At 37.5% G+C, this 15128-nt stretch overlaps 1 protein-coding gene across 8 annotated transcripts in view; it reads right to left on the minus strand.

Moving 5' to 3' along the window:
- LOC124873635 (discs large homolog 1-like protein) overlaps positions 1-15128 on the minus strand; it is a 170944-nt gene that overhangs the window by 65553 nt on the left and 90263 nt on the right. For 6 of the 8 annotated variants that reach the window (XM_047374398.1, XM_047374399.1, XM_047374403.1 and 3 more), the window contains one exon: positions 1646-1699. In XM_047374398.1, coding sequence (XP_047230354.1) covers positions 1646-1699 — 54 coding nt within the window. Of the gene's footprint in view, positions 1-1645; positions 1700-1817; positions 2034-6131; positions 7056-15128 lie in introns of those variants that run through there. The other 2 variants (XM_047374401.1, XM_047374406.1) reach the window with 2 other exon arrangements.

The following is a 15128-nucleotide window of genomic DNA, read 5'->3' on the forward strand; positions in this document are numbered from 1 at the left end:
CTTTAAACAGGCTCCTTTAAATCGCAATGTGTTGTGTGCATCTGCAGAAACAATCCTCTAGTTTGACTGAGCATCGCAACATAACATTTATAACTTAATAACTTAAAATAAACAATGGGGACAATATACTGTTTTATTCTTGAACAAACACCTGTTTTATTTAGCTGTTGCAGAGTATTTAAATATATGCAATTCCCTTTATCAAAAAAAAAAAAAGAACAGTCATCAGTAATATCATTCAGCTATTGTGGGAGTTATTGGAGTTACAGGGGAATCTTTCCCTGGTTATAATTTCTTTCACTTTGAGTCTAGCAGGGAGTAGTTTCACAGTAATTACATAATAAAGTTATCTAACAACTACACAGTCATTCCCTGCAGCAGCTGGCCAACAGTAAGATGACATCTGGATTCATCTAATTCTAGACGGAGAGTTCTGTTTAAACCAGGATACAACTGTCTTAAGCAGAAGCTTACAGGTTCAGTGTTACTTCAGTTTAATGCAACGGTGTGGCTGACTTGACTTCCTGTCAGAATGTTTTTACATGGACACATATTTATGGATGCTATTTTGTAAGGACTGCCAATCCTTGCATTTATTAAGCCTAGAACTACATGTTAAAATTTTTACTTTTTCATCCCAGGCGTAACACCAGCAGACATCAAAACATGATCTTTTTAAGAACGTTTTCTCACCTTTCACTGTTTAAGCGCTATTTTACAGAAAGCAATATCGTCTACCCTATGTCTATAAAACGTTTTTGTTGAGAAAACCCTTTGGAAATCTCCTATCCTTCTTGTTGCACCTGTGGATCAACATTTTAGAACTGATGTTAGAACTTTGTTTTGTCTTGTTTGTTTTGTCTTTTTTATTATCTTATTTGGAAAATAGATATTAGAGTGATTAATATTAATATATAATCCCTGATTACATGTAAATAATTTGATTGAGGGTAAATAAATCTTAATATACAGAATCTATTTCATTAAATTTATCCTAGAGAAAGGTAAAGAATTAATCTTTCAAACATGTTTTATATTTTGTTTTGTCTTCAGTATTTTATGCCATTTAGTATTTTATGTAGTTTTGTTTAACGATTGTTATTAGTGTTGTATGTTTTTGTGTCTGTGTAATTGGCTTTTTGTAATTTTAATGCCTAATGTTTTCTGTACAGCACTTTGGTCCTTGTGATAATTTAAAGTGCTTTACAAATAAAGGTGGATTGGATTGGATTGATTATGTACTTTATTTATGTACATAGATCTAACATCTAATGCCCAATACCAAACAACAAAATCCTCCATGAGTTGAAATAGAAGGTTTATAAAAAACCTCACATATGTACAAAGTACATAGCACCCTGGAGCTTAAATAGGGTGTACTTCATTTTTATTATCATGCTAAATCCAAAGATTGCATATATTTTTGTTATCATGAGCAACATTTAACTACATAAACAACATATCTCAAACAATTCACGATGGTCTTTAATCTATATGAGCTATCCTGGGTTTTTCTCAATAATTCTTCAAAAACAAGTAAAATAATATTCCATATCTAGAACTAGCTACTGAAAGGTCATTATGAGCAAGATCCAAAGCAAACTGTTCATTAAATCCTAATCAATGTAATTAAAGCTGTACTCACATATGGGGGGGTATCTACGCTGTCGGTATTGACCACCACTGGAGGGGGGTTGGCCTGCAACAAAAAAACAAAAAAGAAAGAGCAAATCATTAATTATAACCTCCGTGATTTTAAAATAAAACACGAGTACACTAGTGAGAAACTCGAAGAGAAAGCAATGGTAATGACTTACTCGTCTCAAGTTTTGGTACAGCATGTTGAGTACATCTGCTATGGATTACCACCATGGAGCGACTGCGTACACCGCATGACATACTGCACAGCCCTTATAGTGGACAGTACTAATGTACCACACTGAAAACCACACTATGTACTTTAAAAAACACTTTTAAGGTGCCATAAAATGCTCTTTGCAACTTGGTGCTGCAATACAAAGCACTCCAACACTATATTTTAAACATTTACATTGTATTCAAGGAATGGAATTTTATCACACTGTTATAATAATCAGCACATCCTAAAGTATGTTGGTGGAATTAAGGAGGATTTTTTATTTTATTTTTTTTACTTATCTCTTAATACGATTTCTCTTATTCTCGCTGCAAAAAATCTCAGTTTTTATCTTTGTTCCTTTTCTCCTAAGATACTTTATTCTAAAAACTTCTTCCCTTTTAGTCACTGGTCTAGTTTTACAGTCCCGGTTTTGCCAAAGTGATGATAAAAAAAATCAAATGAATGGTTTTACCAACTGCCATAGCTCTGTAAGAAAATGAACTGAAAAAAGCCCACACAAGCTGATAAATGTCATCAGGGTGCCCTTTTCTCTTCATATTTGCAAAAATAGCATAAATCCTATTATTCCACTACTTTTCCTCTAGTCCTCCTGCTTTCTGTCCACATAAGTTCACCAGTCACAGCTCGTCTTTTGCTATATACCACCTTTGAGATAGCTAGTATGATTAACAGCTACAACTCTTCCACTGCAGTCCAAAATAAAACCAAAATAAAATGCCAAACAAGCTTATAAACCAAATGGACAGTCCACACTGACGTCGAAGTACAAATGCGTAACAGAGCAGCAACAGCAAAAACCCTTTTCCCCTAATCTGTTCCACACATAACCCTGTTCTACTCCTTTATCTCCTTTCTCTCTCCCAAATACACAAACACACACACACACATTATCTCAATCCATGTGTCTCTCCCTCTCCATCCATCGTGTGTGACTGCATGTTAGTCAAACCGAGTAGATGCTTGATCCCACATGAGAACAGAGTGGGGGGTGGGTGTGGTGGGTTCAGAGGGATTATAGGTATGGCAGGAGGAGTAAATCTCCCTGCTAAACAACAATGAAGAGCAGAGGGTGCAGACAGATGCAAATGAGCAAAATACACAGACATTAACAAAAAGGGACGAATGTACAGGGTTGAGAGCAGAAATGGGGGAAGGTTCATAGAGCGAAAGGGGGGAGGCTGCAGGGCACAGTGGAGTTCATGGATACAGAGAGTGTAAGGACATGCTGACAGCTGCAGCTGTTATCATCTCCATGTGTATACCAAAAAATGGATAAGAAAAACATGTTTTTAACTATTTAGAATAGTAAAACTGGCTTATTTTGGACACATGAAAAGTTACTGAGATTCGTAATTCATCAAAACTGTAAAGCAGACTTAAACAAAATAATGCAATAATTTCCTAAAAAACAGTAAAAACAAATACACAACAACATTTCAGTTTCCAAAATGAAAACATGTTATTTGTTAATCAAATAACACATCATTTTCATCAAAAGGGTGCGAGAACAAGAAAACAAGAATAGTCACATTAGAATACACCATACAAAACCAAAAGGTCGTACATTTTTAATCATAGATGAACTACATAAAATAAACAAAATAAATTTCCAAAACATGTCAGATGCAAACAGCTAAAAAAATAACACAGCAAAAACAAATTTTTTAGAAAGAAAAACCAAAAAATGGTTCTCTTTGAAAATAAGATATCTTAAAAATAATTACACAAATTAGAAAACATGTATTTTCTACAATAAGAATAAGAAAAGCCATTATCATTTGTTAGTACTTAGCCAAATGTTTAAACAAAATCTCAATATCCTGCAGTTGTTGATTTGTTACATGTAATGGGGTCCCGACCCAACTTTAGGAACCACTGCTCTACAGCACCTCAGGGTGCAAGTATATTTCAGTCGTTCACAAAATGCTGACTGAGCATTTTCAATTAACTACCACAGAATGGCATAATAAATCAGACTTGGTGAAAACTAATAATGCTGACTGAGTCACATCAGTTGGTAGCAATGTAAGCTAAAGATCACTGACGGCAACATGCATGACTTTTACCACTCCACTGCAGTTTAGCAACCTTATGTGACCCCTTCACAACTTTAACAAAATTTTTTATGTACGTGTTTGTGAGTGTGGGTCATTTGTAAAGCGACAAATCCAACCAGTCAGCCGTGTTCAGTCTGGTGTTTTCATTGACACACCAAATCAGGCACATGCTTATGTAATCAACATGTGTGTGTTCATTTGGATCAAGTTGTGTTACATGAAATGGCCATAAGAACAAATGCACAAACACACACAGCTTCCATATCCAGATAGGGTTTTGCTGCTCTGTGCAAGTGATTGTTAGTTGTTATATAATTGTTGTTACACCAGCGGTGTTATTATGGCATTACAACCCGGTTCAGTCCTGCCACAGCTTAGAGAGAGATTCAGACTAACCCTGGTTTGTCTCATTAGGCAGAGACTGATGGACAAACAAGTGATGAACTCCTTTAGTCAGAGGTCTCTACCATGAGACACATGCTTTTTGAATTGTGTGCATACATTTGTGTAAATAACACATGATTACTTTGTTTAGCTCCAATGCTACTTTTCATAAACATAATTAAAGAAAAAGCATCAGAATAAATGAAAAGATGCACCTTAAACCATGAAATAAAAAATACAAATCCTGCCAAATTATTCCACAATATCAACTATATTTAAAGGACTATTTTCAGCGGTTGTCTTGTCTTTCTTGCTGCACCTCCTATAATATCATATTGTGGACGAGTCTGGTTTAGACATACACAAGGATCAGCTCCTAACATGGTGGTTCACTCTGTCTATCTTAATTTGCAATTAAACTCTATTTGACTAATGAGTTAATCAGACTCTAATCAAATCAGAATGGCTTGGCTGATCATGCTAATTAGCCTATCAGTAGTTTCTAGTATCTCTGATCATTTCACCCGCTGCACACTTACTACGCAACCATCATTAACAGGCAGCTGCTGTGTTGTATTATTTTACTCAGCTTACTGTTAGTTAATACAACACTTTTAGATGTGGATGCATAGACCTTTTTTATTGCAATGTTAAAAGTGACTTTAGTTCAACACAGCTATCAGCATGTTGTGATGTCTCACTGGCTCCAAACCTTCTGGCTGTTTAAGGTTGGCAAGTCCTGGTCTTTATTTAGCTGAGAAAAATATTTTGAGTTTTTCAACCCATAGGTTCTGTTAAAACTCATAAAAAAAAAAGAACTTGGAAATAAGGAGTGGTTAGCCCAATTAACCCACAACAACCATATTTTAACCATATACAGACATCCAAAGAATAACACAGGACAGACAACTATGCATCTACACACACTCATACCAAAAGGTATTTCAGATTGGCCAATTACCCTAACATTCATGTTTTCAGACTGTGAGAGGAAGCCAGAGTACCTACAGGAAACAAACTTAAGGAACATGCAAGCTCCATGGAGAAGAGCCAAGGTTTGAACCCATAACCTTCTTGGTGCAAGGCAAAAAGGAGAACTGATATGTTGCATATTTTATGTAACATATTAGAACATCTGACTGCCTAGTCTCTAAAATGTTGACTTTTTGTTTAAAAAAAGACTTACATTGGAAGATTATAACGACAGATACCTGTTATTTATTTTATCAGCACTTTTTTAATGTCTCACCTATATGTTATGTCTGCAGTGTACACTGTGCAAATGTCAAAAAAGATACTAATAAACCCCTACCAATAAAAAAAAAAGCACACATACAGTAACTGCTTCCTTTCTTTGAAGAATTACCAAACAATTTATAATAAAATTAGTTGTGTCATTTTCAAGTTTGCATGTTCTCCCCGTGCATGCGTGGATTCTCACCAGATACTCCGACTTCCTCCCACAGTCCAAAAACATGTCTGGTTAATTGGTCTCTCTAAATTGCCCTTAGGTGTGAATGAGTGTGTGCATGGTTGTTTGTCCTGTGTGTCTCTGTGTTGCCCTGCGATGGATTGGCGACCTATCCAGGGTGTACCCTGCGTTTCCCCCATAGACTGCTGGAGATAGGCACCAGCTCCCCCGCGACCCATTATGGAGTAAGCGGTATAGAAGATGACTACAGACTACCTCATTTAATTGTTTTTTTGTAAAAAAAAAAAAAAAAACACCTTTAATCTTTAGGTGAAATAAAATCTGTTAGATGTACTTGACCCTGATCAGTGTCTTAAAGTCTGTAAACATGTAAACCTACCTGCACATGGGTGTGTATCGGTACACAGTGGTGTCCGATTGGCACATGTGGATGTGAAGCCGCAGAATGTGCAGACCAGATATATGTGTCATTGGGCCACAGCTGGCAACCAATTTTGCCTTTGCTCTTTGTGGGACTCTTTTTTACGCTGTCTCTGAGGTTGGGAAACTTCCCTCTTGCAGTCCTGGTGACCAGGCTGGTAGGCAGTGTGCTCCACCTATAACCTCCCGGCCCAGAACACAAGGGTAGCTGTGGTGAGTGAAATGGATGGATGGACAGTGACTGGGATGCATGAGGAAGAGGAGGAGGGCAGTTCTGCTGCTGTTGGCACTGCTGGAACAGTAAATGGTGACTGGATGAATGACACTGGTGTTGTTTGTAGATTTGATTAGATGAAGGCGACGTAAACAGATGACTGGGTGAGGCTGGTGGACAACATTGTTGATGGTTCTGAGCAAGATGCTGCAGCTGATGATGACTCGCTGACAGGTGTAGCTGGTGGTGGCTCGGCGATTGATGGAATTGGTGGTGACTTGGAGATAGATGAAGCTGGAGGTGGCTTGGCGACTGCAGAAGGTTATTTGGTGATTGCTGCACCAGTTGGCATGTAGTTGATGGTGAAACTAGATGATGACTTGGAGGTGGTGGTGCTATGTGGTAGTAGCTAGGAGAGGGAGAAGGAAGCAGCTGTTTTTGAGAATGGCAACTGTGCTTTCCTGAATTGGGTAGACGCTTTGGTGAGCGTACCAGTGAAGGTTGCATTTGGTGATTTGGTATCTGTAACAAACTCTGGTTCTGCTTAGAATGGCTTTTTCCGGACTTGGCTTTCCCTTTGCCAGATTTTCCCTTAGACGAGCTCGGCTTTTTGGGGCTACAACAAAACTCATGATTGTGGAAATAGGTGGTCATTGCAAAGATTTCGAAAAACTAAATGTTATCGAAGACCCTCCTGCCCTTTATCTTTGTAGTATTCTTGTACTACATTGTTTGTTTTAGAGCAATGACAAAAGCAATGAGCTCTTCAGTCAATTTTGATCATGCCTTTCAGGATCAGGCAAATCCAGTACATCCAGTAAAAAAAATTGATTTTACTTTTATGTAACTGTTTTTTTTAGTATCTAAAATTAATGAATATCCAAAAGTTACAAAACAATCCTTCCAGTCTGGTCATTGATTCATTTTTTTCTCTCAGATAGATCATTGAAAAGCAACCCATCCTCCTTTAGGTAGATGTTCAGTTTTAATAGCATACCAAACTCCCCACAATGCATGAATGCCAGGGATTTGTGAGACGAGTTGAAAACAGAAGAAAGTAGCAGAACCACTTGCATAAGTTTCCTGTAAGTTCTGTCCCTCAGTTCAGGCATCGGTTCAGGTATTCCCCATAAGGATTTCTGCCACTCCCTTGGCAATGTTTCTCCTCCAGTGGTCAGTTACTCGCAGGAACCCATTTTATCCACCTACCTTTCTGCATAACATGCCTTCACCCAGATGTAATGGCAGGTCTGGTCTGGAGTTCAGATATTCCACAAAGCACAGACTAAAAACAGAAACTGAACTCGCAATCAGTTTTAAATTATAATTCCTTCTCATCGAGCAAAAGTACAGGTGGGAAAAAGTTAAATCTTCTTTGTCGGCCCTCTTTAATCTAATCTAATTTAGCCTTTCTGTTATAATACATTGGTATCAGACTGCATCTATGTTCACAAGTCTATCTCTAAGCCTCGCTCATCTTTCTGTGCTACCTCCCTCTGAGAGTGTCTGCCCCTTTCTGCCTCTCTGTCTCTTTCATTCCCGGACTAGCCAATTAGGGACTTCCCTGGAGTCCTGCACATGACAGCACCCAGGCATAACTAATCGATAGGCAACCAGGGACACTGATACATTGCTTGGAGCTCAGAAACAGTTTATGTGAGTACAATAGTAGGAGAGCTGTGATTGGTGGAGAATGGCTGACTCCATCAACCTTTGTCTTGTTCTTTTAAAGCTATACAAGGCAGGCTGAAGTGCAGTGTTTAAGTGTATCTCTGTGCATTGGCCTACTTCTCTGATAGATGTAAGGCATAGACAAGGCTCGAAAGTCTGCCCAGGCATGTTTCTGTAACCAGTAACAAAGAGTTTTGTGGGTCTCACAAAAAACTTCAAAAACTTTAAAATTGAGAATTACTCATTTATTAGCATTGGATATGGAAATAATTTGTGCCTGTTTTTGTAACTTTCAAAGAAAGATACTTCACTGGAATATTTCTGTTGCGGTACTATGTTTTGTATTTTTGCAGATGAAACAGGGACTAACAGAATTTTTGTGATGTTTAATGTTTAATAAATTTACAGCATTCAAGCATTTAACATTTTGATTCGAGCAAACCTTTGTCAGTGCAGACAGAGCGTCTGCATGACGTAGCATGAGATGAGGTAATGTTATTATTAGGTCATTGCTATGATATTCATGTAACAATATGTATATTATATAATGGATAAGTGGGTACGGGTATTTGATGGATGGATGGATGGATGGATGGATGGATGGATGATATATACAACAATAAAATCACTCGAAAATGGTCTGAAATGCTGAATGCTTGAAAGCCCCTCTGGTCAGAGGGACTCCTCACAACAGTACCTGTCTGCTGGGGCATCTCGTGCTGTGCAACATTTTGAACTGATTTTTTTTTCCAGTACCAGTGGATTTTATTCAGCTTGACGTTTTAAAGTGAGTAATTCAGTTAAGTTCAGAGTGAGCTATATACCTTATTGCTGTTACAAATGTGTATGCTGATATAAAGTTTAGGTTCAGTCCACCTTTCTTTCTCCACTGCAGCTGCATCAGAAACCCTAATGTTCCTAAATAGCAGTTTAGTGATAGCTGGGAGTCCTTTCTGTTTGTTTTGGTGTAATTTTTTTAAGTTGCGCTACAGTACATTATGCTCTTAGTTCTGCATGCGTACAAGTATAAAACATGGCTGCATTTTTCTGGTACATGTGTGTACTTTTGGTTTAGTCCACCTGTATAATTTTGACCCTGATTAAAGAAAATCTATAATAAATAAATATTTGTGCGACTTGTATTCTGCACTATCAAAGTAAAAACTCCTCTTCAATCACATCATTACAAGCACAAAATGAATGATGCAGATGATAAGAGTATGTAACTTCTTAACTGTAAAGAAAAAAAAAAAATTTCCAAATGAGTTAATATGGAGCGTAAAGCTCCCTGCAGCTGATATTTAGAAAAGAGCAATATAAGCCTTTGGTTAATGTCCTATCCTGAAGAGATGTATTCATAAAAATATATCTCATTATGACTAAGAGGTGTTTGTTTTTATAATGCCAACTAATACCAAAACCCGCGTCAAAACAGGCTGAAAAGAAAAAGAGGACCAGATAGAAAAATGAGGGATATGGCAAAGGAGCACCCATGTAGAAGGCACACCGAGATGCAGAGAGGGTGAGAGTGAAAGAGAACACTCCATGAGTTAGCGGGTATAAATGTGAATGTGTGCTCTCTGTGTAAAGTGCTGGTAGCGCTGGAGGCAAACCACTAAGTCAGGGGAGAATGAGCAGGGAGAATGGGCTGTTAGCATCACAGTGCTAAATGAATCCTGCTCCAAGAACGAGGGCGGTGTAGAACGAAGAAGAGTGAACAGAGAAATGAAAATATATGTGCTGGAGAGTGAAGAGAAATCAAGAATAGGAGACTTTTACCCATTTCTCATTTGAGAAAATATTTTTTTTATTATTTCATCTATAACTCCTGGTTATGCACTGATTTAATTTAAATGAGTGAAGAATACAAAAATTCCTTTAAACATGATCCTCATTAAGAAAGTAGTTCACAAGAGTCACACAAATGTGACGCTCTTCATTTAATCTTAGTTTCTTTTTGATAAGCATACTCTTCAAAGAAGCACATTAGAAAACATTTATCACATGTTTCTATATGTGTTTATCAAACTAATCAAGCACTCCAGCAAGGTGTGGGAGACATTCTCCTCCTTAGAACGTTGAGCTGCTAATGTGACCAAATTTGTTGACTGAACTCTTGGATAGTTTCATTTTTGTTTCTGCGAATATTCACGCTCATCTAATCCCATAATCTTTCACTTATCAAAATTGATCATGTGCCTTCTTTTCATTAATGTCCTATTATCCCTATGCATAAACACATTTGTATTAAAAACAACGTGCAGGTGTTTAGTTGGGCGAAAAAAGAAAAGAGAAAACACTTATACTACCAAGGCCAATGTAAAACCTAAAAGCAGTCATGTTTCCTAGATTATGATATTAAAAGCACCACAAGGGGGCGTTGTGCTCCACAGACATATGAGGTACATGGGATTTTGAGGCTCAACGGCACATTGAATTGATGATAGTCTTTCAGCTTTATTGGTACTGATTGACTGCCATTATACAAAGTGCTGGAGCACTACATCCCAAATCAATACCTTATGGACTAATAGATCTGCTAAATATAGTGTTTTAAAAAGCACACAAAATTGACATCCAGGCAATTTCTGTTATGATCAGCCTGTGTTTGGGATTTTTAGTTCTGTTTACTTCTCTCCACTGCCATGTTTTGCACTTGCTTTACTTCAGCTCATTCAGGTTTATTAGATTCATTCTGCTGTTTATCTTTTTTGGTACTTTCCTGGATTCCTGTTAGATGTCTTTGTATTTCCTTGTAGATCTGGTTCCCGCATGTTAATGTTATTTAGTTAGTCTAATTGTTTATTTGCTTCAGTTCACTCAGATGTTTTCTGTTACCTCTCCATGCTCATCTGTGTTAATTAGTCACTCTCCCTCAGTTCTCCTGCACTCCTTCTCCACCAGCTGCTTCTGATTCTCTCCCTGATTACCTCCCCTAGTTCATTGGTCCATTCTCCACTTCCCTCAGTAATTAAACACTCTGTTCTTCATTGTTTGCCACTGGTTCCTCCTGATGTCATCTACCCTCTGTAATCTACCCTCTTTTGCTGCCTGCACCTTGCCCACAATCATGATGTTCATTTTGTAAGTCTTGTTAGTATTTTTATTAAATAAAGCATTATTCACTTTTAGCTCCCTTGCCATTGTTGGAAATTTTGGTTCAACATCCAAACCGTGACAATTTCATGTCAGACTATCATGCAATATACCTATGATGACCTTCTAAAACTTGTCTTTTCTATTATGGTACCTTGCAAATGTATTCATATCTCTTAAACCTTTTAACATTTTGTAAACCATATTACAACACAAACTTAAATGTATTTTATTAGAATTATACCTGACACACATGTTTACTCTGATACCCTAAGTAAAATCCAGTGCTACCAATTGCCTCGAGAAGTCACCTAAATAGCAAATGGAGTCCAGCTGCGTAGTTTAATCTCAGTGTAAATATATCTGCTCTCTTAAAAGCTCAGGTTTGTTAGAGAACATCTGGGAAGAAAGCATCACAAAGACCAAGAGAAACACCAGAAAGATCAGATAGAAAGCTGTCGTGAAGTTTAAAGCAGAGATAGTTTATAAAACAATATTCCAAGCGCTGAACATCTCACACATCAATATTGAATCTATCATCCAGAGATTTAAAATAGCATGGTACAAACTGCAAACCTGTATAATGAATGGTAAACAAATCACACCATTAAAAGAGGCAGTAGATGCCCAGTCATGATATGTATAAAGAATGACTTGAAAGAACAAAAAGGGTGTCACACCACTAGTAGTAGAGTAACTTTTATGGCTACATTCAAATGCTATGTGGCGCACATCATCCTAAACACACAAAGGCCATCTTGAACATGGTGGTGGCAGCATCAAAGCAAGCTGATCAGAGGTGATTCAAAGATTGAGTAAAATACAGGGTGATCTGAAAATAAAACCTGTTAGAGGCTGCAAAAGATCTGAGATGGAGGGTCACCTTCCAGCAAAATGATCCTAAACATACAGCCAATGGAATAACTTAGATCAAAGTATATTTGTATGTTGGAAATGTCTGGTGAAATTTCAGACCTTAATCTAATTCACAATCTGCTAGAAAAAACAGAAAAAAGTTCAATTTTATTAACATCTAACTATGTGAATGCATAGTAATGATTTGGCAAAAAATACCCTGAATTGCACTAAAATCAACACAGTATGGCTCAGAGCAGACTGTTCGCATTTCAGGGGATTGTACAAACACTGCATGTCAACAAAACTGTAGTCCCCATGGATCCAGTTGGTAAAAAGACATGAGAGGTCACAGCCTGATATCTTCATTATCATATATAACACCATCAGCCACACACAACATGGCAGAATAAATCAGTATTCATTTGCAGATCTTGATATGATAAGATATGCATAGGGTAGGCATGGGCTATCTTTCTGTATGTATATTTATTTCATTTCTAAAGATGACAGAAATCTCAGAAACTCACTTGTGTGCTAGCAAGGACCCTGCCAACACATCAACAGATAAATCTAACCTCCAGTGTGCAAACCCACACACCACAGATTCCATCATGTTATTATTTATTAAATAGGTACGCAGCCATAATTAAAAAGGTTCTGCAACATTATCTTTACCCAAAAAACCCACTAATGCAAAATATTTAAAACCTAGGATTGTATAGTGGATAAATATTTTTTTTACCATGTTGTATTACCACAAAATAACCTGCATCCAGACTTTGGTTACTGAATTAGTCATTAAAGCATAGTCTGCAGAAGTTATTGCAAATAATACAAGCAGGACTATTATGTAGGCTGCAATAGGGCAATAGTGAGGTCAAAATATTTCAAGCAGAGTCTTGTACTCTCAGAGGAACCGCTACCTCTCATATTAAAAGGTGAACTCCAGAAGGAGAATCTACTTGTGCAACAGCTGGGGAAAATCCCTTCCTCAGGGTAACACACTGTTACTGAGAGCCTCTTCCACTGTTATGTTGTGACTACAACACTTCCAGTTTCCTATCTTGCTCTTTCTGGAGAAATCCTAGCTTGCACCCTTTCAACTTGAAGGGCTGTGCCTCAACTATGAGTCAAAGTACCCGAATGTGATGTTATCAATGTTGAGACAATGATCGTCATGCCTGTTAAAGATGAGTTTTCCACTCACTTTGTCTATGTCCATCCTGTGTCTACCAGGTTGGTGATTTTTCAACTTCCCTAATTAAAAATGAGATCTAAATTCAAGTTTTCTTTGAAATTAATTAAACTTCTTGCTGTAATATGATACATTTTATGTTTTTAAATGTGTTCCCATTTGTGTCCAGCCTTAATTAATTAAAACACACTTAAACAATTTTAATGCTTAAAATATGTTAGGTGAGTCTTCATCAAGGTAAGGCAAGACAAGTTTATTTGTATAAAATCACTTAAGCACAATGTAACTGAAAGTACATTACAGAAAAAAAAAACAACAAAGGCAAAGAAAAAACGCAACATATAAAACAAAGCAAGCAATGGAAAACAAATTTAATACACAAATGAAAGTCTAAGACATGATAAAATAAATCGATGAAGGTATATTTAACCTTTGTGGGAGCTGCAGTAAATGGCAATGTTTTCAGTGATGGTTTAAATTAACTGGGAATTTCTGAACACCTTAGGTTTTTACGGAGTTTGTTAGAGAGTTGAGAGTTGAGCAGAAACTAGAAACTGACATCCCCTTACTTAGTTATGGTCCTTGAAACATTAAATAAAAAAGGTAACTGATAACCATAAGGGGTCTGCAAGGTTCATACAAAACAAGTAACTCTGAAATGCCTTTAGGCAGTAGACCATTTACTGTTTCATGAACAATTAACATTTAAAAAAATATCCTTTGAGAAATATGGCATTATTGCAGGTATTTAGGGAATGGAGTGATCTGATTTATTTTACTGGTACTGGTCGGGACACTGTCAGCAGCATATTGGATAACCTGCTGCTGCCTGATTGATTTTTAAAGAGGCTGTTAAAATTAGGTCTGAATATATAACAACATCTAGGTTTCTTGCATACCGTTTGGTCTTTAACCTTATTGGTTGTAGTTCAGTGTAGATATGTCAAATTGCATTTTTGGGAGTGAAAACAACTACCTCTGTCTTATCTGCAAGACGCTGAAGGAAATTCTAACCCATCCACTCACTGATATTATAAACACAGACTCATAGCGTTTTTCCACCAAAGGAACTCTCAATCTTGAACCAGTTCGTTTTGCGTGGCTTCAGACTTTGGTGTTTTATTAAGCACCGACATGAATTTCCACCAGTTTTGGAGCCAAGAATGAGTCATCAATAGTGGCCGTTACGCAGCGTGGTAGCGAGACAGCGGAGCTTGCAGAGCTGCACACAATGTTCCTTCTAATGCAAAAAGAGAGCATCTATAAACTACAGTTATTACGCAAAAAGAGACGGCAACTCCGCGCAAGAACAATAGTATGTAATGTTTTTTATTGCCTTTGTTCAGCATCCGTTAGTGTAAAGATATAAATAATGTTAATACAGTACGTTCCTATTCTTCCTTGCCATACTTGTTGCTTGTATTGTCTGTGGCTTCGACCCACCCACGGGTGACATTACGGTTCGAGCAGAGGAATCAAGTATTCAGAAGTGCCCGAGTTAAAACAGAGTTCGTGCTCTGGAACCTCTTTTTGTTAGTGGAAACACCAATTTGAAATCACAGTCACGAACCGTAAGGCACTCCAAACCGTGTCAGTAGAAAAGGGGTATCTCAGACTCGGTAATTGTAATGGCCTCTGGTCATGTGATGACAGAAACATAAAGTCTGATGTTATCAGCATACAGACAGGGCCACAAACCACAGACAGGGCATCTGCATAGCATACAGATACAGGGAAAAGGCTCAAGCACTGCAGAACTCAAATGCGGGCTCTTTTATTACACAATAATTCTTCCTGTGACTCCTCCTTTGACTCCTTCATAGACTGGATCAGCGAGATGTAAAACACAAAGTCACGGCACCAAGGTAAGGTTTTGAACAATATGTGTTTGAGGAAGAGCTTTAGAAAAGTTGTCTAACCAA

Source organism: Girardinichthys multiradiatus, chromosome 9, assembly GCF_021462225.1.
Source record: "Girardinichthys multiradiatus isolate DD_20200921_A chromosome 9, DD_fGirMul_XY1, whole genome shotgun sequence".
Lineage (NCBI taxonomy): Eukaryota > Metazoa > Chordata > Actinopteri > Cyprinodontiformes > Goodeidae > Girardinichthys > Girardinichthys multiradiatus.